Consider the following 27523-nt stretch of genomic DNA (forward strand, 5'->3'; position numbering starts at 1 on the left):
TAGGGCAGCCCTCCAGCCTACGTCTTTTATATCATGCATTTGTTTGGCTTGGCTTGGGTAAAGAGCAAATAGAGAAAGCTGTTGTCTTTGTTGCATGTTGCTTTAAACAAAAAAAAGAACTAATGAGCCAAAAAATCAGCCATAGGCCGATTTGGCTGTAAAGAAATTGGAATTCTTTTTGTGAGTCAACCATAAAAATTCATGATTGCCACTCCCATCAGATACATTTGAAAACAGGTTTATGAACATCTGTTAGAGATCTTCATACGAAGCCTAAATGTGAAAATCGTACATGCCTCGTCTTTTAATGCTCAATTAACAGCCCCTTCCCAGCTGATGCACTATCCTCTGGAGTGTATTAAAACAGCAGCCTTAACCTGTCAGCAAATGTGATGCTGATTTAAGCAGACAAGTCCTGACTCTTCTCGTTAGCTCCCGGGAACCGGCCCTTAAGTTGCGGGTGTGTGGGTCCAGGGCAAGTCACAAGGCCCAGGCTTCTGGGCACAGTGCCGGTCAGTCAGGCCGGGCAGTGATCGATTAGCGCCCCGAACGGATTACACACCTGCCGATCCGTCGCCCTCCCCACTCACGCCCTTGCACAGCTGGGCCTGCTTAGACAGCGCTGACATATGGCGGTGCCCCCTGATGTGTTGCTGCTGCTGCTGTGCCAAGTCACATTTACAGAGTGTTATTTCCCCCCCACTTCACCACCACACGGCTGCTTTTTGTGTGGAAACACTGTAGCGACGGCACTCTAGCAGCACTGTGTTAGTTGTACAGCCGGTAACAGCTCCACTGTGGAGTTGTTAAAAGGCAGAACGATTGGAATGAGCTCTTTCTGAGGTGAGCTAGAGATCAGAGAGTGGAGATAGGACAAACATGTCCTGTTCTCTGGCTCTATCTCTCTCGTCCACTGTCTCGTTCCGTCCACTGTCCCCCGACATGGTTTCTGGCAGATAACATTGAGCTATGTAATTGCTATCAGGGCAACGCAGGTGAACAGCTGTACCCTGTGCCTGTTTCACTTCGGCCTCTAGTGGATCACAAGGTGCCATTCGTCAGAATGGAGCGCAGGTGTTCCTCCCAACATCACTCAGCCATATGCATTCACATATAACAAAATGTCCCGTGCGGTGGGGTACCTTCATAGGAATAGGTCCCGATTTCTTGTATTTGCTTTATTCTTTACAAACGACATCAGAACAGATGAATATCACCTTTGTCAGACCTTGATAGAAGAACATTCTTATGCAGATTAATTCTCAGGCGCAAGTTTTTCAAAATTTAGAGGCTTTGTCTTCTCAGCTGTATTCAGTCCCTATCTCTGAAACTCTTAACTCATTGTGTCCTTCCAGGATTTTTTCCAATCTAGAAGACATAACTGAGCTGCATGCCTTCCCATACACCAAAATGTCACGGGTGGAGGGGTGCGCTCGTAGGGATAGGTCCTAATTTCTTATATTTACCTCATTCATTACAGGTGGCATTGAACAGATGACACAAGAACATTCTTATGCAAATCAATTCTCACGTGCCAGTTCTTCAAGAGTTAAACTTTGTCTTCTTAACTGTATTAAATTCTTAAATTCTGCCATTTCAATGTGTCCCCTCAGGATTTGCTTCTAAGTTCATGCCGTCAGAAAAGATGTCAGACCTAATTAAAAGAGCATTCTTACACAAATGAGTTTTGAAGTAACAGTTTGTATTTGATTTTGTGTTCTAAACTGTATTTAGTCCTTAAATCTTTCAATTTCATTGTGTTCTCCCAGGATTCGTTCCAGTCTAGAAGCCATAACTGAGCTACATGCGTTCACATATGCCTAAATGTCCTGGGTGGTGGGGAGTCTGCATAGCGATAGGTCCCAATCTCTCATGTTTACTTTGTTCATTACAGATGCCATCAGAACAGATGAACCTTTGTCAGACACATGAAATTGGAACATTTTCACACAAGCACATGTTTAGTGTCAGTTGCACAAAATTGTCAGGGAGCCAGTTTTTCAAATGTTGGAAAAGCGACTGCTTGATTGTATTGAAGCTTGAAATCTTCCCTCTTCATTTGGTCTTTCTGTATGTCCAACATAGAAGCCATAATTTAGCTGTCTTTGGTTACATATACCAAATGGACTGAACAGTGGATTACCGTCTTAAAGATCGCTCCCAGTCTCACATATTTACTTTGTTCTTTAGAGTTAGCATCAGAACAGCTGAATATCACCTTAGTTAGGCAAGAGAAATCAAGGTGTGTACCTTGACACATGGATATTCTTATGCAAGTTAATTCTCAGGTGCCTGCTCTTCAGAAGTTGAGTTGTCTTCTCAACAGTGTTTAATCTTTAGCTCTGGTCATTTCATTGTGTCCTAGCATTTTTTTCCAATCTCAAAGGTATACAGCTACATGTGTTTACATATACCAGAATGTCTGTGGTGGTACGGGAAATACATAGGGATCGTTTTCAGTCTCGCACGGTTCCTTTGTTCATTATAGATGAACAGGTGAATAGCATCTTTGTCAGACACATAAAATCAAGTTCTTAGATGCACCTACTACACCTAGCTTGTAATTCACTCACTTACTGACTCACTCACGTTTAGCAGGCTGAAAATACTCCGGGGGGTGGGGGGGGCATTATTGGTCAAATAGCTTTTGATGCTTCATAAAAATATTTTTTTGCATAGTGACACTGTCCTTGTTTTAAAAAAAAGGGCTTATTAAGCATCTGTTGCAATGCTAATTCTAAGTTGGCAGCTTTCTGTCTTCTTGTTTGTATCAAATCTCAAAATCTTGAAATTGTATTGTTTCTTTTTTTTTCAATCTAGAAGCCAAAATCTGATTGCATACCTGTTAAAAAACTGTCTCCAAGCCCGTCCCCAAAGAATCGCAAGAATCTCCTAACCTCTTAAAAGCCGGCTGGTCCAAACCTTTATTACATACTTGTAAAACCAGTTAAAACAGTTTGCATTGCTTTCTATAACATTACTGATTAATAAGACTTACAAGCCCTAAAACTGCTGTGTAGTTTGTGAAGCTTGTTATTCAGTGACAGCAATATTATTTTATAGGAATGAGGAATGAAAGTCTGGAGCTGTCAGTAGGTCCATCATTTTTAAGAACTTAAAGGTGTGACGAGCATAATTATAGGTAAAATTCTGCCATTTAAATTTTCAGTGTGTGGAGGGTCAGTGTGGGTGTGGGGCCCGAGGATGCTGGACATCTGGGTCACAACATCTGCCTCCAGACCAGCACAGATGGCTTCTTCTGAATAGAGGACTTGCAAACTGACATCAAACATTTCTGATGCATACTGGAGATTTTTCGGCTCAGTCATGTGGCCAAGTTCGCCAGTTGTGCAATTTTATATTAGCTTTGACAAAGCCAACATGCTATATTCGTTTTTGGGTATCTTCTTCTTCTTCTTCTTCTTCTTCTTCATCATAATGTTGGACAGCTAGAATGATTTTACTTGGGGGAAATGGTTCAACTTGAGCTACATTTTCATTCTGCACTGATTTTTATTTATTTATGTCCCTTTCTTGTGAGTTTCATGGAAAAAACGTTCAAGGGGAACCATGCAGGATTGAATCTGACAAAGTGCACAATGGTTGTCCTTCAGAAAATGATGTTAAATGCAGTACCTGAGCATCGACAAGGAATTCATGGTGTATAAAAATATGGTTCAGGCTGAATCTCTGAAGTAAGAACAGGTTTTTTTTCAGCTGTTAGAAACATCCAACACATATCTAATCAAGACATTTTCTCCATTTCAGCAATGCATTTGGACTAAATATTGTAATACATCAACCAGCATATAGCACCAAAAGTTTGAGTGCATCTTCTCAAAACCAGGTTTTTCATGTTTACCTATACTTAGTGGTCCATTACATAATATGTTTATGTAGCATATAATCACAATTTATAACAGCTATTGTTGGGTGAGGGATATAAATATAGGTACATGCATAGACACATGCATGTCATTCATTAATGTTAGGGAGAATAAAATGGTAAAAATCTGCTCAGTTAAGCAAAGAAAAGACAAGACAGTCATAATTACTTCACGAAATGAAGGTCAAGCATTCAGCCAAACTAGGAACTAATAATCTTTACAAGTGTTGGCCAGAACATCAAGAAACTAGAATTTCTTAGAATCTGGAATTTGTTGTTTCTAAGAACAACTTTTTGTGTCAGTAAGCTGAAAAACTACAGGTGTTTCAACAGCAGTTTACAGGAGAGCCAGCTGGCCTAAATAGAAGAATCACTGAAAAAGACATTATACTTTTGACCTTGTTACAGAGAGAGAAAAATGAGTAATACTCTTCTTATTAAGTGGCGTAATCTCTAAGTGTTGCCATTGCATCTATTTTAAAAATGAAAATAAAGTGATGAAAGCTGAAAATTCATGGACTTCTCAAACTACCATTTTGAGGAAACTGACGAATGCACAGGAATAAACCGTCTCCAGTCACTTCTAATTGTAACTATTTTTTTTACCCAATTTTCTCCCCAATTTAGCCGTGTCTAATCCCACCCGCTAGTTAGGTCACCACATGCTAGCTGCTAACTGCCAATTCTGAACACTAACTGCCACTTCTCTTACGTCAGCCAACAGATAAACACATTGGCTAAAATTATGTTGAGTAATGGGAGGAGAAGGAGGGCCATCCTACTCATGCTACCCATTTTATCCATGCTACAGTTGCACCACTCAAATGCCCCATTGATACTCTTTCATTGTATGATTTGCAGTGTGGTCTGCATGTGCGCTGTTCAGAAACTGCTCCACTGCATCTAACAACAACAGTCTTTGCGTCACAGCTGTGAGAGTGTGGCTTTATAAGTTTAAGACTTTCCAGGCTCCCAAGTCATCATCTAAGCATTGGCCCTTGGTGATGTCTTTGGTGATGCCACTCCCATCCATGGCCAGGAATCAATAAAGACATAACTGGCCTCGCACTCTCGAGATGGCCATTTATTTCACTAGCGTGATGCTAGACAACACAGGCAGCTCTGAAATGATATTGGAGTTAAATTGGCAGTTAGTGTTCTCCTCCAAGCGTGTTGAGCTCCAATGATGTCACGTTAGCGGCAGTTTGAAAGGACGCTTCATGTGACTCAGAGGAAGCATGTGCTAGCCTCCATTTTCCCAGCTTGGAAACATTGTGTGACAGCGGAGAGCTAGCTAGCATATGGGAATTGGGGGAAACTCTCTCTTACAATGTAGATGTAGGCGTCTAAACCCCTACCCCCACCTGCCTGAAGAGACTGCCTATAATGTTGCTTATAGTTTGATGCTCTCATTCACTGCAGTGTAATATATAATCAAATGTACTAAATCAAGTATAAATTCTTTAAATACATGATGCAGAATTCTCCCACATGTATGATGTCGGACTGCTTTATGTCCCTAATTTCCAAAATTTCCAAATCCAATGTCCACATCACAGTAAGACAGTAGATGAGTTTTTTCCTCTTCCTTTAGACGCTGTGTCTTATCTTGGCCAACAACATTTGTGTGACAGGATTATAGTTACTTGGAATTGCTGTGATGTTGCTTGTATTCATTGTGCCCAGACCAAGATTATAAGATAATTAAATCTCACACTATGCAAATTGACACCTTGTAAACAGACGTCTCAGAGCATAACATTAAAAATATATGGTCTCTGAGTGAGGCCTCTTGGCGGATAATTGGTGAAATAAAAGGGCAGTTGAGCAGATAAGGGAACATAGGTTCTTCGTGCCCACAACTCATGAAGTTTTTATTGTGTGTAATGCATTTTTTATTGAGAGACCCATTTCGCAATTTCATTGCAAACAGCAATATATATATTCTCAGCCTGCTGAGTATCAGAGCATCAAATGCAGCACTTTGCCTTAAGTGAATAAAACCATCCTAATTACATTTTAGTGGATTGTGACCAGGGTTCACTTTTAAAAGAGTAGGAATAACAGACTGTCTCATGAGCTACAACTCGTAGAATTTGCTTTGTCATTCTTCTAGCACTGAAATGAAGTTTGTAGCTTTTCGTATAAATAATTCTTTCTGGTCAGTTTATCGTGTCTAATAGGCCAATTTAAGTTTCTTCCTAGAACTCATTTAGAAAATTGGTTCTTCGAAAAACTAACCACTGAAAGATTGTCGAGGGAACCGAAAGTGGGAATCTTTTGGTACCTATATTTTCAAGACTGTAGATCCTCCAGGACTGGATTTGGGAAGTCTGTTAAGTTATTTCCAGTCATGCCAAGACCAGGCTTTTAAATATTTTGCATAGACCAAAATACTCAAAACTGAAGGTCAAATTACAGCTTAAAAACATATTTGAAATCAGTGGTAAAATCCAATGAAATAAAAATAAAGCCTCATAAGTAGTTTGTAGCGTTTGGCTCAATGGCGCACAAAAACCATGATATTTCAGGTTGTGCTGGCTACTCTGCTTGCAATACACAGTGAGGGGGAGCCTTTCCCCGCTAGCGCTACAGTATTGTCAACCCTTTCCTGCTCACAGTGTAAGCAGCAAGCTAATTGGCTCTTTTTATCGAAGAGCAGGACTTTCTCTGCAAACAGAGGCTATGTTGAGCACTATGAGTGTTCCCATTTATATTTTAACCAGTGACTGGTCTCCTCATTTAGAATGTCTCTGGATGCACTCTCTGAAAAACAGAGACTACATGTACAAGTCATTAAATATCACACTTTTTCTGGACTCACTGAAAATGATGACTAGGTAGTTTGGCTTAGTTTACAAGCACTCAAATCTAGCAAGTTTGCTAACAACTGATTTGCTGCCAGTAGTTTACTCATTTAACTAGCCTTAAATGTATAAGGGGGAAAGGCTAACAGGCTAATAAGCCAAATAGTTATATGGCTGTTGGATCTCAAATTGCCCTCATTATCTTTAGAGAAGTTTACCAGTGAACTCAACACAGTAGTTTTCGGGACTTGTCGAAGCGATACAGTATCAAAGATATACTTATCACAAAGGTATGAACAAATGGCAGTATACGGGTTGACTCCAGCTGCAATTTTATTGTTGTAAGTAAAGGAAACCTACTTGTTTATAGCGCTCCCTTTTGGTGGACCAACAGCTAGCAAGTGCACATTTAGCATGAACCTGAACCTTTTTTGTTTTTTTTTAGCCAAACGTGTCTGAACACATCGGAATTAGACCTCCGCATTTAACCTATCCAGGCAGTGAAACACCACATACACACTAGTGCGCACACACACACACTAGGGGGAAGTGAGCACACTTGCCCGGAGCGGTGGGCAGCCCTATCCACGGCGCCCAGGGAGCAGTTGGGGGTTAGGTGCCTTGCTCAAGGGCTCATGTACTGTCAGCTGAGGGGATCGAACCGGTGACCTTCCGGTCACAAGGCTGGTTCCCTAAGCTCCAGCCCACGACTGCCCCAAACAAGTCAAGTTGCTCATGTCAGAGCAGCTATTTTTGCCATTTGATCTACTTTTCTCTGTAATGTAATGTTTTAATGCTGCTAGTGCATTAATTTCATATGTAAATAATGTGAACTAACAGAGCCAAAAATTGTAGATTTTCATTTGGCTGGAGTCACAAACTATATTTCTTGATAGCAAACACATGAATAGACACATACTTCACACTTCATGTGCAGAAATTCCCACAGCCACACTCCAAATCTTGTGGAAAGCCTTCCTAAAAGAGTGGGGGCTGTTATTGCTGCACAGGAAAGGCTATCACCATATTAATGTCCAATAGGATCATGTGGATGCTCAGGTGCCCAAATACTTTTGGCTTTATAGGGTGTTTTTTTGCAGTGTCAGTGAAAACCGTACATTGCTTGGAGAAGCGCCAAAGATGAGGTGTTCCCAGACTTTAGCAGTGTATATGGTTAATTTACACAGCAACTACCAGCTCAGTCCTGTGATCATGGGCAATAATACCCTCTGTGGTAACACAGCCTGCTGTGAGTGCAGGTGACAGGGAGCATTTGAAGCGCTCTCCGTTGGGATTCGACGCTTGACCCGCTTCTGCCCGCCTCATTTATCACCTCTTTCCCTTCTCTCCACTCTCTCCACTTTCTCCACTCTCTACAGCCTGATCCTATCTGCCTTAAGATAGCAGCCAGAACAGAGGAGCGCCACCCACATCGTTACATCGCCTCCTGGCAATTTGGAAGCGAAACCTGTGCTGCTTTATTTCCCCATTGTTTGTGCTATGAGAGGCTGAAGTGTGATGAATAAGGCGCTTCTCTCTCTCTCTCTTTCTCTCTCTCTCTCTCTCTCTCTCTCTCTCTCTCTCTCAGGATGGGCTACCGTGTGCTCTTCTCCCCTGGGATCCAACCCCGTACAGAGCCTTAAATAAACACCATATTACACACACAAGCCCGCAATTATTTTCCTTCTCTCCCACCGAAAAAATGCAGTCACGTGTTTCATTATTTCAAGGAATCCTCAGTCCCCCCTGTGGGAATTTGGTTTCTATTAGCGGTCTGCAGATTCAGGAACTGTTAACCCTTTAAACTTTAAGGGCTTTCCATTCCTCACTCTGCTCTATAACTACAATGCCTACTGGATTATTCTTAGAAGTTAATGGATAGTAAAACTTAAAGCGATAGCCTTGGACAGAACGAATCTGATTTACACATTTTCCGCTTAACCTAAATGTAGTCAATCAGCCAAGACGTGCTTTGTGTCTCAAGTTATTATACTATTATTTTGTAGTATTGCACTAGTGCCACAGTTCTAGTGTGGCAACTAGGGATAGGAAAAACACTTGATTCTTGCATGCATCCAAATTCTCTCTTAAAAGATTCTGAATTGATTAATGAAACGTCATTATCAGATTTTTGCACAGTCTCTGTGTTTCCCCAACCATAAAACAAGCTCATTTAATAAGGCGCACCCAGAGACTTCATAAAGAGTGATAGTTTTTGCTGCAGACTGGCTTGATGAAGGAAGTAAAATACGAGAGTTCATTAATGCGTACATATTTGCAGTCATAAAATGGTCACAAATTTTGAGTATGTGAAGAAGTCCTGAAAACACTGTAAACAGGCCATATGTGTGAATGTTACTTTTATCAACCAGCTCAGGAGATGCTAACCGGCGAATAATATTCAGAGTTGTGTCTTAAGTACAAATGTTTACTGAATGATGAACTGTAAAGCTGCATCATAGAAAATAAAAATATGTACTCAGCGTTTTCCAGAGTGCAACATACTGTCTGAGAAAAATTCTCAGCATTTCAGGTAGCTTTAGAGTATCAGTAGTTCAGTTGTAAGATTATAAAAATATTATACTTCTTGGTTTCCCAAAGGCACTTATAGCAGACTTCCAGGGTGCCGCTGCTATAATTACTGAAAACACCTGTTTTTTTGGCTTGACTTAGGTTGAGTTACATCGCTACGTACATCAACCTACGTGACTTGTGAATCATTTGCAATGTAAAAATAAAACACTTGAAAACATCAAGGGGCCTCCGAGCTCTCTGGAGCTCGATTGGAAGGCTAATCAGTCGTTTCACACCAAGCTCCCCACCTGGAAAATAGCCTTATATTGTGAAAATTTGTTGAAAGGAGCAATTCAGTGTAAAATTAAACTAAACATTGTGTAGCGTAGTTCCAGCTTTAGCTATAAAAATGGACATAAACATCACAGAATTCCAGGCTGGTCTAGGTTGATTTATGCTGGTATGGTGCTGGTTTCGTATCAGCAAAAAACAACATTTGCTAGTTTTGGTGGCGATCAACACAGCAGCATTCAAAACACAGTATATGCTGGTTATGCTGGTGACATGCTGGTCTGTTCTGGTTTGTCTAGCAGGGCAGTAGCAGCCTGAAGAAGAAAAAGAAGTCTGAATTTTATCTGCACCTTTGTCCATTTTTTTTAATCTCATATTACTTAACAACATGATGTGTTGTGAGACAAGTTCATGATGATTTAGGCATGCAGTGCTAATGCTAATCGGTGAGACATAAGCTTCCGTTACTTGTTATCTACATTAGCGTTCAGTGTAAAAATGAAATAAATAAAGAAATAAAATGATATAAAATGAAATAAATAAAGAAATAAAGAAACTTCAGACATCAAAGATATCTTCATTTGTGGTAAAAGGGAAACTACATTTAATTTTTTGTCAAACTACAGAAACTGAAAAACACAGAGTTTAAGGATCTAAGGTTAGGCCAGTTATCTCCGAAGTAGTAGCTGGGGGTAGTAGTTTAGGCCGCATCACATGCTGTATTGGCTTAGTTTCGGCGTTTATTGACCCTGTTGCTCTGCTCTCCCACAGGTTCATCCTTTGTTGATGCGCGAGCGGCGCTCCGAGTCGCACAGGAACAAGCTGCTGCGACGGACGGTCAGCGTGCCGGTGGAAGGGCGGCACCATCCTGAGATGGGTGAGTGAGAGAGAGAGTGAGACATTGATTCACACACACACACACACACACGCACGGGCTGTCAACACTCTTCCCCTGCGCCTCACGCTTTTACACCTCTAACAAGAGTCCCCTGCGGTTGGCCAGACACGAGTCCGCTGCGTAGGGGTGGAAATGTTGCTCGTTGGACTGATCTAAAACCGGTTTTGTGTCTTCCCCTATAATGGTTGATGGAACAGTTTGTCAAGATTCTAATTTATACAGTTTTTTCCACACCAGTTCAAAAATAGCTAAAACAGTAGTAGCAGTCATTTTGAGGCCTGCACTTTATTTATACTTTTGTCTGTTTTTTTCAGTCAAATAGTGTCAGAAACAACAAAAATAAGTAGTGATGCATCGATCTGATGTACTGGATCAGTATCAGCACCTCTAATGACCTTGTTAAATTGATCAGGTATCAGGCAGATGTAACCAATCCAGTATCGACACTGTTTCTTTGTCACAGTTTCTCTAAAATGGATATCAAATTCTCACTTTGTGTCTTTATTAAAGGGCCCATATCTAATTTTTTCCTCTGTGGTCCATTTATGACGTTTGCATGGTTTTATGTTACAAAAACAGTTGTATTTAAATTTTAATTGGCCATTTTCAAACCTCTCTTTATACCGCAGGATTGAACAGACTGTTTTAGTTGCTGTGTATGTACATTGTAAAAAAGCTCTGTTCTGATTGCCCTATATTGTGCCTCATTCAAAAAACAGTCCAGGCTGAAACACTCCTCATAACTTCAGTGCAAATGGGTGGGGCTAAACTGCTGTTGGCTGAATAGGTAGATATATGTGAATGTGGTTTTCATGACATCACACATAAACAACACTTTCAAAACAAGCTGTTTTTGCAGCTTAGTTTCCATACGTGCACTGTATGGGCTGAAGAATGAACGTTTTTGAAACGTTATTGATGTTTGTATACTATATCAAACTCTTTATTTCAAAAAGTGAAGGAAAAGGACATTTCAGCTTGATTATAGGCCCTTGAAACTAAATGCTCTGTACACAGGTAAGCATTATTAATGACCACATTACAGGCAAATGTCTTTAGATGAGTAGATGAAATGAGAGTTTCGTGGCAAACATGAAATGCACCATGCACAGCAACATGAGTAAACGCCCCTCTTAACAGGATGACAGAATAAAAGCCCTGTGCAGGAGAGCTATGCTGATTTTTTTGTGCTTCTCAACAGCTTTGTCTGCAATTGCATTTACATTAATAGCATTTTAATGTAAACTAAAAAATTCAAATAGATTTTTAGGTGATTTTTTAAGATACATTTTTTGAGGTAAAATAGTTAAGATGTCTACACTTTCATTGCACTAAATTAGCCATAAAGAATATGGTTAAATATGAAATGCTACAATGTGCCTCGTTTTAATAATCCTTAATTACCAAAATTTCATAAAAGAGATACGTAATGTTTTAAAATGAACTCAGCTGTAACAGCACCTTATGGGGCAGATTTACTAAGGTGCTCACTATCGACACTTTGTGCTGGTGGGAGCAGCTAACTCGGTGGGGTTATCTACTGCCATGCAAATGAACTCAGGCACAAGTTTGTAATTAACAAGATTAAATTGCAGTACGTCAGACAATAGCAGTGACATTCCTGCCACACATACAGAAGCCACAGTGCAGGAATAACGAAGTTGAGAAGAAGCTTTAGTAAAGCTGAGATTACAGAACCAAAGAGTTTCAATATGTGCTTCTAACAATTGTTTTGTAAAAGAAAACTGTCAGATCATTATTTATGCAAACCTGCTCTTTGATAGTGTAAAGTGTACATATATAAGGAAACATTGTTTCTCTAAAACGGTTTGGCTTGTTTTTTAAATTTCTTCGCCTGTATAGTAAATTATGAGAGTCGCTTTTTAATGCTAAAAATGGAGGGTGAAATGATACTAAACGTTAGTAAAGCTGCCCCGCATAAGGTATTTCAATGTTGAATTGAAAAAGAAAAAATATAATAGATATAATAATTTTTTTTTTCAAAATTTATTCAGAATTCAATCATTGAAATGTAAACAAAGTCATTTAGAGTGGTGTGATGTGATCTTAGAGGAACTTGCCAACTCTGATTTCTTTACAGTAGTGGTGATTGGAACCAGGGGTCTCCATGGCTACAGCACAAATATATCCATTTTATTCACTATCCAAAACCACCAATGAAACTACATGTGTCTTCTTGGCGTGATGGGCTGGAGATGGTAGTCGTGGGCTGGAGGTAAGGGAACCAGGCGTGTGATCAGAAGGTCACCAGTTTGATCCCCCATGCTGACAGGACGTGACTGAAGTGCCCTTGAGCAAGGCACCTAACCCCCAACTGCTCCCTGGGTGCTGTGGATAGGGCTGCCCACCGCTCTGGGCAAGTGTGCTCACTGCCTCCTAGTGGTGTGTTCACTAGGGTGTATGTGGTGTTTCACTGCATAGATGGGTTAAATGCGGAGGTGAATTTCTCCACTGTGGGATTAATAAAGGGTAACTTAAAACATAGTTTTATACGTAAAGCTGATGATGGTAAAATATTGATAAATTTGAAAAAAAAAAATTCATTTTGCCTTACAACACCCTGCAAATATCTCTCACACCATGATTTTAAAAAAAAAAACCACATTTTAAGCCAAAGCCTTAACAAAAAAGGATTGTAAAACAGCATCTCAGGCTCACATTCATAACCATTTCATGCAGTAGCTTTCCGTGCTGTTGCTTTTAGAGGCATTAAACTCTTCAGATGTCTGGTTCCTGTCACCACCACTGTGAACAGTTCAGATCTACATTTTGGGTAGGGGGAAATTGTGAAAATGAGATTTTTCACAAAATTATTTCTTTTAGAATGTCATTTCGCCGGGGGCAGACGATGGTATCCTATGGTCTGTGCAGAAAGGCAGCGTCTGCTCATAGCTGTATGTGCGAGTGCTTTATATCCTAACGGGAGGATTTGTGCACCCAGGCCGGCCCTGCCTCTAGACTGAAAAAGACTTTAAGTGTAGAATCCTCATCCACAGTGTAATGTAGTTTGAGACTGAGCTGAATCTGTGTCTGGAAAACTGGCCAGAAGTGATGTAGACCCGCTAGTCGGAATAAAGAACACGGCTGAACTGCAGAAAATGACATTACGGAGCTTGTGTTAGATGACAGTGTGCAGTCAGAGGATGGATTCTCAGGCTGTGAGGAGGGATTCGGTGACATGGTGACCTGCTTTGTTATGGCTTGATTTTGAGCTGACTGTTCTGTGGAGATTTTCCTCTTTACACAGAGACGCTGCTTGTGGGCATGAGCCTGTGTTGTCTGAGTTCATGTGAAAACTCTTGTGGGAGTTCTTGGTTTTTAGAGGCGTTGGAGTGCCCTTTGAAGTCGTCAGCAGTAGCAAAAGGCTGTTGTCATTGCAGAAATATTAATTGTTGTGCTTTTGTAGGAAAACAATTGAGAACTGAATATTGAAGCATTGAAAAAAGAACTTTGTGTAGAAAAGGAGACGTTCCTTTGTTTTGAACTGGATGAAAAGTTGTTGTTTCAGAAAGAACATTTTTTGCCATGTTGTCATTACTTGTGGGGGGAAGAGCAAATAGATTTTACAAAAAGTGAATATGTGAAATGTAACGTAAATGTAATTCAGTATTTAATTAATTTAGTTAATTAGATGATAAAAATAAAAAAATAAATGGAATCGGATCTATAGAAAAATGACAGTATTAACTCTAATGCTTTCTAAGAATGAACTAACGTGGTGGATGTGCATTGTTTAGACATCATGAGTTTGTTTTAAAACATGATATAAAATGTAATATGTACTGTGCGAAAGTCAGAGACCACCCTTCATTTATTCAGTTTCGTTCAACATTCCTATTAAGTACAGGTTATTTGTTTTTCAGCATCAGGATGAAAGCAGAAAATCTATTCATCAGAAAATCACACAGGACTAAATATAATATCAGATTTTTCAGTTTTTAGTGTGTCCACAGTTTGCCTTTATTATAGCTTCCATTTTTTTTTATTTCAATATATAAAATGATTTATCGTTAAGCTTAATATATAAAGTGATTAATCGTTCAGCCTTTTTACTTTTATTACAGCTTCCATTCCAACAGCCATTACACACAAGGCATTCATTTTTCAGTGTCAGGAAAAAAAAGCAGAAAACATATTTAACAGAAGATTACACAGAAGCATCAACAGCTAAATGTAATATTGATTTATTGTGTTTAGCAGGGTTGAAGGATTTGGGGAAAGTATCTAATTGCAGTTTTTCTGACTATTACTGCGACTGTAATTTAGGCTCACGCCTAAAGGGCGATGTAATCGGATATCGGCGACGACGGAAAAGTAACCCGATAGCGATAATCAGCGTTTTGGAAAAAGAACAGAGAGAGAACTAGAGAGGACCATTAAGTAGCTTGTAAATATTGTAGTGTTTTATGCTATAGAAAAAGACATGCTGTAATGCTAGCATGGCTTCCCTTTCTGACTTTACATTAACTTAAGTTTGCCTCACAGTAATTCGCTGTAGTAAAAAAACAAGCTAAAGTGACTGGATATCACTCTAGAGCAGCTAAGTTAGATCTAACCTATGGAGAAAGCTATTCTGATAGCCATCTACGGCTGGTATTCTCAGAAGGAAGGTAATAAATAGTACTGAATAGTATATTTATACTATAACTACTAACATTATACATAATGTTTTATTCACTTTTACTGTTAGAACATTGCATTGTGGGGCCTTTAAAAGGCTACCAGGTGTGAAATCAGTAAAATTTGCAGTGTTTGTGACATTGATAATCACGAATTTTTATCTAGAAAATATTGTGCTGATTATTTTTAGATATCGCCCAGGCCTGCTGTGATTTAAATGCAGTTATTTAAATTAAGCTCTAGGATTTTTCTGTCAAGAAGAAAAGCACATTGATTGTTTCAGGCTTGAGGCTTGAACACTGAATGTAGTGACACAGACTTCCCGTTAACAAGCTCTGCATTATTTGGTCAAATTTCTCCACTTAAAACATGTTAAAATGACTGTAAATAATGAATGGTATCATTAAAATTTGCAAGTCTTGCAGTTTGAAAATTCCACTTTTTCAAATTACAATTTCAGTGTATAAAACGATTCATTGTTCAGCCCTTTTACTTTTATTACAGCTTTTTTTCAGATTTGTTTTCAGTTTTTCAAAGAAATCTGCCAAAATATTTTTCTACGTCTCCAAAGTTCAGTCTTAGAAGTTGGTTGCATTTTCTGCACTGGACAGTCCAGGGTTGCAATGCATCCCCTCATTACAAGGACGAGTCTCCCTTCCCTGTATTCCACATGAGTGCATGTTTTTAGCGTACACTAAGAAAGCAGTACAGGCCTGAATGCTGGATCCCTACAGTGAGGGGGTGCAGTGGGTCTGTTTTGTTGTGGAAAGCATTCTGCTGGCATGATTCGGGTCTCGTTTTGAGGGAAGGGGGCAAATCAATACAAAGTTATTCTGATATCCTATGATGGAACAACTGTCCTGATGGGAGTCTCTTCCAGGTTGACAGTGCCTCCATCCACAGGGCAGGAGAGGTCACTGAATGCTTTGATGAGTACAAAAATGATGTTAACTAAGGCACATTGAAGCTGTCTTGGTGGATTCAACTTTACTAAGTCACTGTATGTTGGTTTTTCCTTTAACTTGTCACCCATCCGTATTACTTATAGTCTGAAAGATATAACTTATAATCTTCAACAGGAGACAGGAAATTTATGCCATTATAACACATCGCTCATGTCTATTTCTTGCATGCTTGCCAAGGTAAGCTTGCTTGGACGTGTAAATTCATGATGAATGTATTCAACGTCCCAGTAATTTATGAATTTATTAAGTTTGTCTAATGGACAACTGGTTTATGTTATCTTTCGGTCTGTGTGGGTGTCTGTGTAATGCTTCCACTCTGTGTGGGTGTCTATGTAATGGATGGACGTGTGTGTGACTTTGTCCGTGTGTGTTTTTTATGTCGCTTAGGCTACTCCTACCTTGTTGCTAATGCCGTTAATGATAATGTTAATTAACACCCAAGTAGATTGACAGGTCAATGATGTTTATGCACTGAACGTTCCTAATGCACTAAGGAGTGTGGTGTACAGCTGCATCAATCTTGTGCACTATTCTGTGTAGAATTCTGTGCTAAAGTTCATCTGTTATTATGAACTGCCCATGCCTTATTTTAAAATAAGTAAATGAACACTAGGATGTGTTTGGATATCTGTATGTCCAAAATAACCAGGCCTATCCCCAATATATCGCTCCACATAGATGTCCTCATTTCACTTAGATGTATAAATGGCCATTAAGGACAAGTTATTTGTTTTTTAGTGTTATGAAGAAAGCGAAACTATATTTTTAAAAGAAAATTACATAAAAGCTTCAACAATTTAATGTAATATTAGTCTTTTTGAGTATTTAGTAGGGCTGGACGATTTGAGGAAATTTCCTAATTGCAGATTTTTCTGACCAATATAGAGAGTGACTTAAATACAGCTATTTAATGAAATTAAGCTCTGGGTTGCTTTATGTCAAGAAGAGAAACACCTCGAACGCTGAATGTAATGTGACAGACTGCCAGTTAACAAGCTCTGCATTATTTGGTTAAATTTTGCCATTTAAAATGTGTTAAAACAACTTTGAATGATGTATTTTGTACAGTACTTTGTACTCTTTCAAATTATGATTTCAGTACATGAAACATTTAATCGTTCAGCCCTTTTATCTTTACTACTGCCGCCATTCTTTTAAGGAGACTTGCTTTCACTTTCAGTGCACACCTCCAAAGTTCAGTCTTAGAAGTTGGCTGCATTTCCCAACTTGAAAACTCATCAGTCAATAAAACCTTGCTCCACTTCTCACTTGTTCAGTTTCAGTGTTTTCAGATCTGAAGCAAGAGTGGAGCTTAAATTCTGTCAAAGTTGAAACCTTTAAATGCTGTTTATCTGATGGTGATAGTTTTGGTTGTCTACCAGGTCCTGCACAGTTGCTAGAAGTTGGGTGCACATACTCATCCTCAGTTTTTGTGTTTTTACTATGCATAAGCACAAACAGGTCCGGTGGACAATAAATAAAATTATACTTAGTACTGGAGGCTTTTGTGTAAATTTCTATTAAATATATGTTTTTTTGCAGTATGTACTCAACAAAAATAGTCCTTAATATTTCTTTATTGCAAGCTGTATAGGCCTTATTTGAATACCCAATAAAGTAATCAAATACTATTGGATCCAAAAGAGGGTTTGGATGGATATATATATATATATATATATATATATATATATATATATATATATATATATATTATATACACACACACACACACACAAACACGTGTTTATTGACTCAGAAAAGTGAGTAATGGCTGATACAGGATTTTCTACTGTACATCAGTCATAGTGTATGATATGTGTGAAGCAGCTTGCGGGTCCTGGCCCTGCCTGAGCCACCCACCCAACCCCCTGTCAAAAGAATGTGTTTCAGTACACCAGAACTAGCAGTGACTGAGCTGCCGCCAAATCTGAGAGGTGGAATCCCTCTTCTGCAAGTATTTAAAGTCTTAGTGAAGGACTTTGAAGCAGTCCTGTAGGGCTTTTTGAGAGACGTTTGATAGCGCCTCGATGCACTCGTCAAAAGAGGCTTTGAAACATAACATGCTTGTCATATTTATAACCCAGCTTTTTTTGAGTTAAACTGTGTTGGTAAATAACTTCTTGGGTTCTTGTTTGGGAACCAAGTTCTTAAAAACATGGTTCTGTGTTACTACCTATTAATGTCTTATATGAGGTTAACATATTTTGCATTTAATCATGAGTCTGTGATTGTGTTCACATACAGTGAATGCCAGAGTGACTTTTTCATTCTTTGTAGTCTATTATGATACAATATTATTCATATTGCTTTGATGTAGAAAAATCAAATAGCTGTTCCTTTTTAGTTTGGCACATTCATTCTCTTTGTGATTAGCAGTAATTATAAAATTGGCAAGCTTACATTAAAAGAAAGCCAAATGTTGTCCTAAAACAGGAAACATGAAGATTTGAGCTACAAGCTTACAGCCCTGTGCTTTTTCTGTTATTCTCTATTACACATGTAGTCTAGTTGTCGAAGACACTGGACTCGCAATGGTATTTTAGTAAAGTGAAAATGCTTTTTTTTAATGCATTCCACTTTCTCTGGGTTTGATGTGGGCAATATGGCAAAAAAATGCAATAATTTTGCAATACCTGCCATGATGTTCCGTTTTTCTGAGGCTTGGTAAGTTTAAACAGAAGTGCCATATTTTATCAAATATCTGTGAAAAATGTTATGGAAAAAAATTCTAACAAAACTAGGAGTATAGAGATTTTTTACTCAGCGTTTTAGGGAAGAGCAACCTAACACCGCTTGCTTTTTTTTATACAATCAACTTTCACATTTCTCCTACAAATAACAGGAACTTTCCAGCACCTACTGTTTATCAACAATTCAGCCAAAAGTGCAAGGAGTGAAGCTATTACAACCTACCGCATAAATGAGGTTAATTATAACAGCCTGAGGAACTAGATTAAATCAGTCTCATAAATCAGTCCTACACATACTTAACTCAAGATAACTCTATATTGTTTGAACCAGATGAGATTTTGAACCTAAATTCATAAAATATTCAGACAGAGTGTCACTTGTGGCAAATTAATTTCTGATTACAAGTAAAAAAGCAAATATCAACACAATAAACTTGAAATTTTTATTTACATATCTACTGTATGTTTTTGCTAAATCTGTGCAGAAAATCTTCAAGACCATAACTGTTTTGAATTGTTATTCGTATCTGTCTTCTCTCTTTGTTTATTTTGGGGAGGTTGTTAAAACTAACCCTGCCGTGTGGTGGCTCTACTGAATCTCACTGTGAGTTCATTACATCTTTCAAAGTCATGCCGATTATAGTCACCAAGAAGACGAACAGAAAAGTATATACAGATATGAGTTCTATGATGTACATGGAACTCAGTAACCACTATTATCTTTTTTATATACAATTGGAAATGGAAATATACCAACTTTCTTATCATTACAGTATTTTAATGGATGTCTAAAGTTATGAACCAAATAGTTTTTTCAACTTGTAGAAAGTGATTCTATAAAAAAAAGCAAAATATGACATATACAGTATTAATGGCACCCTTTCATAATATTCTGTTGCACACCCTGTAGCAGCTATGATAACCTCCAGTCATTTTTGGTAGCTATGTACCAGCTACTTGCACCGGTCTGTTGGTAGTTTTTTCCACTCCTCCATTTCAAACTTTTCGAGCTCTTGGATGTTTGCAGGGTGTTTCTTCCCAAAGGCAGATTCTAGCTTTCTCCAAAGATTTTCAGTTGGGTTGAGATCAGGACTCATTGCTGGTCAGTTTAAAGCAGTGAACTTCTTCTTTTACAACCATTCTGTTGTGCTTTTTGATGTGTGCTTTGGGTGTTTGTTATGTTGAAGGACCATGATCTTTGACCCAAACCTGGCTTCCTTACACTAGGTAGCACATTTCACAATGAAATGCCTTGGGAATCTTCCAATTTCATTATTTCTTCAATTCGGTTGAGGCCTCCAGTACCGGAGGCAGCAAAGCAGCCCCACAGCATTATGGATGCACCAACATGTTTCACTGTGGGTAGGGTGTTTTATTGCTTATAAACCTAATTCCATCGCCTACAAACAAATCGCTGGTCTGCATTTCCAAAGAACATTTGCCCAAAAGGATTGTGGTTTGTCTACGTACATTTTGACAATGATCAGTTGTGCCTTCTTACGTCTTTCTCTCAGCAATGGAGGCTTCCTTGGCTTTCACCCGTGAAGCTCGTCTTGGTTTAGTGTGTGACGTTGAAACCGTGCTTTCGGACTGCTCCAGGTCTGCCTTTGGCTCTTTGGATGTCACATATGGTGTTTTTTCCACAGTTTGTACCAACTTTCAAAGACTTTTCTCACTGATTTTCCTCTTTGACCCACATCCTAGGAGGTTCTTCACAGTTCCATGAGCAATAAACTTCTTAATTACATTGCACACTGTTAAAACAGGGATGTCAAGGACTTTGGAGACGGCTTTGTACCCTTTACCATTGTTGCGTTTGGAGGTAACAGCACTTCTGATGCTCTCAGACGGCTCTCTTGTCTTCACCTTTGTGAAAAGGAATCAGGGAAAGTGAAGTGGCCCTTTTAAGCATTAAAGCCTTCATTGGTTATTTCAAGTCACGTGGGCCCTCATTTATTACAGGTGATTCTGATGTCTATATTATCACATGTGAGTCTAATCTAGTCTAATCTGAATGGAATTCATCAAAAGGGTGCCAGTAATTGTGTCACGTCCATATTTTCCGCATTACTTTTTTTTCCCCATCGTTTTTTTTTACCCTTAGCTGTTGTGTATTGAACATGTCTGTATATGACCAAAGATGTTTCACAACACATTTTTGTTTTAGGAGATATTGTACATTATGCAGACCTGTCCAGGGTGTGTCCTGCTTTCCGCCCAATGACAGCTGGGATAGGCTCCAGCATCCCCTCGCGACCCAGAAGGATAAGCGGTGTAGATGAGTGTGTGTGTGTGTGTAAACATTATGCACTTACAATTCAGGGGTGCCAACAGTGGTGGCCAGAACTGTAGGATAAGAAAAGTTTTTCTTTCATAGAAACAGTCTTCAGGTAAAATATTGAGAAATATCATAAATATGTTATGAGAACATAAAATCACATTGAACTTGAAATTGTTTTGCTACATTAAATATCCTTAAATAAATACTTCACTTTTTATCACTATTTAATTAAATAGGACAACTTCTGCTCTCATGAGCGCTTAGCATCATTGGGATTCCAACTCTCTATGGCAGGGTGATTTTAGGTAGCAGTGCTACTTGTGAGCCTGTGGTCAGTTTAAGTTCTTTAAGTACTGATGATATTCTATATAAATCATTCCACCGAACGGTTTAATAACTTTGCCAAATGTTTCAGTAGTGACTGTATTGGTAGTGACAATATTGGCTAATTTTAAGAAGAACTCCAAAACGCTAGCCAGTACGTGAACAGAAAACACAGCTCTGAACAGTTGTAAACATATAATATCATAATATTTTTAAATAGAACACAAAAAATGTTTACTTAATTGCAGAAAATATGATTTTCAGTAGTGACAGTTCTTAATGTTACACACTGATTTTTAGACTTTGGGACATATTTACTGCAAAACGATGGGTTCTAACTGCTCACCATGTGGCCGTGAGGAACAGGGATGCAGTCTCACTTCCTACTCTAAAACGAAGGGGCGTGGCTAAAATAAGGCTCCCATAGTGATGTGAAAACGTGAGACAGCATCTTTTAAATAAAGTTTAACTTAAATCTAAATCTTTAACTTCAAGTCAAAACAATCTTGTATAAAACAACATTAAAAAAGCAAAGAATTTTAAGTATTATTTTCCTATAAAAATCCCATAAATTATTTGTATAGATTGAGTTTATTACTATCTCAATCAATGCATTGTGCAAAAGTAGTTCATCTAAGTGTAACGGTGGCAGGCAGAACCAGACACTCGCAGAAGAGGCTTGAGTCAAGAACTTTAATGCCGAAAGGGAAAAATTCAAAATCACAGTCAATAAACAGAAGCAGGGAGTCGAAAACCAGAAAACCAAAACAGAGCAAAGGTCCGTTCAAGCTCATTAACAGAGCACGGGTCATACGCTAACATGAGAGAAACGCTCCATATGCACAACAAGGTGAAGATACTTTGCAGACAGGCTGATTATATACAGGGAGTGACAGGTGATTAAAAGTCCGGAGAAGCAGAACGGTGATAGGTTGAACGGTGAGATTACTGAGTTATGTGATGAAGCAAGGGTTTCTGGGAACTGTAGTCCGGAGCGGCCACGTTGGCTATAGTTTCAGCCAGGCCAGAGGGAGGCGTGACGCTAAGGTCTAAACACTAAATTGTTTTTCTAAATTATTTTTAACAGTTTCTTTTTTTTTTACGGTGGGACTATAGTTTAAACTACTTCAATAGGATGGTACATATATGCTCAGAAAAGCTTATGTTGATATAATTTATCAGGACAAGAATATCACATCATCATACCAGCCCCCCTTACTCTGGACACTGTGGAACAGCCTGATAAAATATGCCTTATAACACACTGCATTTCAGCCACAGTTCTCTGTATTTGATACTCTTCAGATGATGTGCATCACTGTTCCTGACAGACTCCTCATGGTGCCCCAGTGTTTTGGCTCTGTTTCAGTTCCCTGTATCAGATGTTCACACACTCCTTTCCTGGCTCAGGTGGGCTGGGAGCTGAAATACAAAATGGGGAGGTCTTTGTGGACTGCTTACAGAACCGCTGCTCCAGCTGAAGTGTACTGCAGAACTCTTAGTTTACCCACCGTCCTCGTAAAATCATCTGCATTATTTTTAGTACACCGTCTGTCAAAAGTTTGGAGACACACTACCTTCTTTTGGAATTTTCTAAGTGTCCCCAAAATTTTGACAGGCTGTGTGCAACTGTGAGGAGCTGGTGTCTGCTAAGTTTCTACAACTCGTCTGGTTGCTAAGTTACCAGATGCACCATGATACTGTCTGAGAGCCTTTTTTACGTCACTGCTTCCCCCATTCACAGCTCTGTGCAGTGATGTCGATGTAAGGATTTTCAATGGATGGTCAAACTGGCGATTTCAGACACAGTGCTGAGATCAAGGACGTGGTCCCGGGGGTAGGGGGACCAGGGACCAGGGAGGGGGCACATTGTTATGAAATATTAAAATGGCACTGCAGATATTATGTAGTATTTTTGTTTCCATGGAGATTTATTACAAGATTTGCGTAATATGTTAAGTAGGTCCTACTTAGATGATTTAACTGTTGTGATAATAATAATAATTATTATTGTTGCAATTGTTATTATTTCAACAACGACAGCTTTATTTACAGTGCTGTGCAAAAGTCAGAGACCGCTCTTCATTTTCAGCATCAGGAAAAGAGCAGAAAACATATGAAGGGTTTCATTCCAAAATGCATCATAGAGAATTTTCTTTTTTTCACATGATACACATTGTTGGGAGTGAACTTCACACATACAAGAGATATCAATGGTGTATTATGATAAATAATACCACCTTTATTAGAGAAAGAAAAATGTGTTTTCCATTAACATCAGCTGTTACTCCTTTCAAAAACCCATTATATAAAAATTGTTATAAATGGATATAGAGCATTTTGGAATGAAACTCTTTATATATTTAACAGAATGACACAACTTAATATTTAGTAAGCTCTTTTCTTCTATTATGCTGTTGGTCCTCCGCCTGCCACCAAAACAAGGCGTGGACTGCACAAGATTAAAGGTACTTTGTAATATCCAGCACCAAGACATTAGCAGAAGATCCTTTAGGTCCTGTAAGTTGTGAGGTGGAGCCTCCATAGACTTGTTGTTCTATTACGGCTTTAGTTTTTCGGGAGACTTGCTTTCAGTTTTTCAAAGAAACCTAAAGGGGTATTTTTCCACACCTCCAAAGTTCAGCCTTAGAACTTGGGTGCGTTTTGATAGAAAGATCCAAGGAATCTCAATGATGAGATGTTGCTCAAGGTGTTGAACAAGATGTTGATATCTGGACTCTGTTTTCTCGGTAACAGCTTCTTGACAGCTACACATCCTTTCTGACCCATAGTGTTCAGTTGTCGTCTCATAGTGGAAGAATGGGCCTGTGGATTTTTTAGATCTGATGCATGCTTTGGTCATCTACTGGGTGTTCCACACCAGTTTTCAAGTTATTTTTCCTTGATTTTCTTCCTTATGCAAGTGGATTATCTGATGTCCTCAGATAATCCATTTTACTCATTTAAAAATCCTTTAAATGAGTAGCTTGTGCTTAATGGCTGTATTGATTGGAAATGAAATGAATGAAGAGTGTTGTTGAACTTCTGGAGAGCACTGTACAAAGGATTTTTCTTACATAAAACGTTGGTCAAAATGCTTCACAGTGTAAGTATATAAAAGAATAGAAATAAAACAGGCTATGACAAAAAAGATGAGGATATTAAAAAAACTGTCAGTGTACTGAAGGTATTTTACATCCATATATTACTGTTTGTCTGTGTTTACAGAGCACAGTGTCGGTGGGCACAAGGAGAGGTACGGACCTCATACATATTCTATTTACATCTGTAAAATTTTATGTATCATTTACACAGAGCTTAATCAGACTGTAACATGCCATCTTTAATCCGCCAGATATTTTTTCAGACAATTTTCTGACAGACTTTAACCTTAATAGCTGGCTTATCTCACCCTGCATGACCTGATTGTCTCTGTTCATGTAACCTTCTACTACTTGTGCCATAACTCTACAGTATGACTCACTGTGATTATGTAATTATATTTAAATCGTATAACAAAACAACAGTGATAACTTCATGTTTCTCAAGGTTTTAAAAATTTTCCCACTTCTCCGTGTGAGTTCTCATTTATACAGTGTTTACTTTGTTCAGCATCAGAGAGAATGTCTGTGCCTTCTTTTTTATCAGAGTTCTTCTAGATTTAGTTGAGATGACTTTCAGAAACTTACACTTGCTAATGTACCCCAACAAACCTCATATCTACCTGCCTAATATGCTGTTGGTCCTCTGCGTGCCACCAAAACAGCTTCAACCCGCCAAGGCGTAGACTGTACAAGATTAAAGGTACCTTGTAATATCCAGCACCAAGACGTTAGCAGAAGATCCTTTAGGTCCTGTAAGTTGTGAGGTGGAGCCTCCATAGACTTGTCGTTCCAACACATGCCAGAGATGCTGAGTTCTGAGAAGTTTGGAAGGCAGGACAACACCTTCAACACTTCTTCATGCTCTCTAAGCCTTCTTGAAAGATGTGTGCAGTGTGGCAGGGCACATTACCCTGCTGAAAGAGGCCACTGCCATCGGGAAATACCTGGTGTGCCTGGTCCACAGCAATGTTTAAGTAGGTGGCATGTGTCAAAATGATGTCCACATGAATGCTCAGACCCAGTGTTTCCCAGAAAAACATTGACCAGAGCATCATGCTCCCTCCACCAGCTTGTCTTTTTCCCACAGTGCATCCTGGTGCCATCACTTCCCCAGGTTAACAGTGCACACGTCTGTCCCGCTGCCCACATGATAGGAAAGAAAATGGGACTCATCAGGCCAGATGACCTTCTTTCATTGCTCCAAGGTCCAGTTCTGACACTCTTATGCCCATTGCAGGCACTTTTGGTGGTGGACAGGGGTTAGCATGGGCACTCTGACCAGCCTGCGGCCGCAATGTCCTGTGAGTGTCCTCCTCAGACCACTGTTGGTAGGTACTCACCACTGCTGACCGGGAGCACCCGCAAACCTTGCCGTTTCACAGATGCTCAGACCCAATCGTCTGGCCATAATGATTTGGCCCTTGTCAAAGTCTTTCAGGTCTTTACGCCTGCTCATTTCTCCCATTAACTACAAGAATCGATTGTTTGCTTACCGTTTAATATATCCCAGACCACGACAAGATAATCAGTATAAATCTTCTCATCCATGTCTCAGTTAAACACTGCTACTTGTGTATAAACAACTTTCAATGCTACAACAGTAGAAATCTAATGCTGATTCTAATATTGATACAATGCCTGTGCATCCTCTCTCTCTCTCTCTCTCTCTCTCTCTATTTAAATATTTAATTGAAACCTTTCCTCACAACAGAACGCCTAGAGCATCCATTACTTTCTCATGTTCTTTTTTCAGGCTCCAGGTAAATGATGGAGTGCATGTAACTTTCTAAATAATTGACTTTGAACAGGGCAAACTTTTTAAGTTATTTAGAACAACAAGTAGCATCTTGTCTGTGCCAAGAGGGACATATAAGCACTTAGTAAACAGCTTTCCTCTGTAAACAACTCTCTGTAATATCCTTACTAGGTTTTACACGTTTTGAGAGATGTTTTTATACAGTCACATGCAAAAAGTTTGATCACCTCTGGTTAAAGTACATGACTGTCTGAATTTCTTTGTGCGCAATTACTATTTGTTTTCATATTGAAAACAAATGAAATATAAAATGTGACATAACTTTTGCACAGGCCTCATTTCATGTTTTAGTTTTTTTATATTAAGGTAAATTAGCACATAAACAGTGTCTCTGTGGAGGATGTACTGATTTTTCTTAGAAAATCAACAAAACATGGAATTTGACCATATAACTTCTGCATATTGGCTGCATGTGTATTGATTCTGCATATGCATTAGCTAAAGCTGGTTCATATATCAGGATTTCCCTAAGGCTCAGGTCCTGGTAGGTTATGGATTAGATTTCAGTTCTTTATGGCTCCTGCTGTACTGCCGTGACATTTTTCCATATTTGTAGATCATATGTTTTGTCACATGAAACATGGAGCACACTGTGCCTGTCAAAGGATACAAATCTTCTGACCAATATGCCTACATAGAATTATTGCACCTTCATTTTACTGGTCATTCACATTACACTTAAATTCTGTTTGCTCAGATTTAATGGCGTGATGACTGTCTTTATCTGTTTAATATAAGAGATAGATGCCATTAAAGAAAGTTTCACCTTTAATAGTACAGTATCTGTATATAAATACATCTACAGTACCACTTAGAATACACATGGATACACATGTTCACAAAGAATCTTCACTGTTCTCCACAGGTTTGAATTATAGTGAAGTCAAAACTATGAAATAACACATAGTAAATTATGCAGTGAAAAAAATGTTCTATTCTTCTAATATTGATTCTTCAGAGTAGCCCCTCCTTTGCCTTGATGCAGATTTACACACTCATGGTACTCTCTCAAACAGCTTCATGGGGAGCCACCTGGGATGCCTTTTAATTATAAAACATACAGTTGAAATGTAAAATGTAATTTTTTGTTTTGATAATAAAAGGCAGAGATTGCCCTTCATTTATTTAATTTCCAGGCAAAACTGCCTTTAAGTACAAGTTATCCATTTTTTAGAATATATTTCAGAGGAGATCAGGTATAATACAGGGTGATTCAAAAAGATTCATCTGATTTCAAAATGATTTATTTCACTTGTAAATCATTACAGAGCAATACAGTAAACTGTAAATGGTTTAAGTGAGCATA

At 38.8% G+C, this 27523-nt stretch overlaps 1 protein-coding gene across 1 annotated transcript in view; it reads left to right on the forward strand.

Moving 5' to 3' along the window:
- Positions 1 to 25375, forward strand: part of si:dkeyp-72a4.1 (uncharacterized protein LOC100148058 homolog) — a 77105-nt gene extending 51730 nt beyond the window's left edge. The window contains exons 3-5 of the mRNA XM_036557903.1: positions 10270 to 10375; positions 20207 to 20291; positions 25294 to 25375. Of these exons, the coding sequence (XP_036413796.1) occupies positions 10270 to 10375; positions 20207 to 20291; positions 25294 to 25375 (273 nt within the window). The remainder of the gene's footprint in view (positions 1 to 10269; positions 10376 to 20206; positions 20292 to 25293) is intronic.
- Positions 25376 to 27523: the final 2148 nt, after the last annotated feature.

The sequence above is a fragment of the Colossoma macropomum genome, unplaced genomic scaffold (genome assembly GCF_904425465.1).
Source record: "Colossoma macropomum unplaced genomic scaffold, Colossoma_macropomum, whole genome shotgun sequence".
Lineage (NCBI taxonomy): Eukaryota > Metazoa > Chordata > Actinopteri > Characiformes > Serrasalmidae > Colossoma > Colossoma macropomum.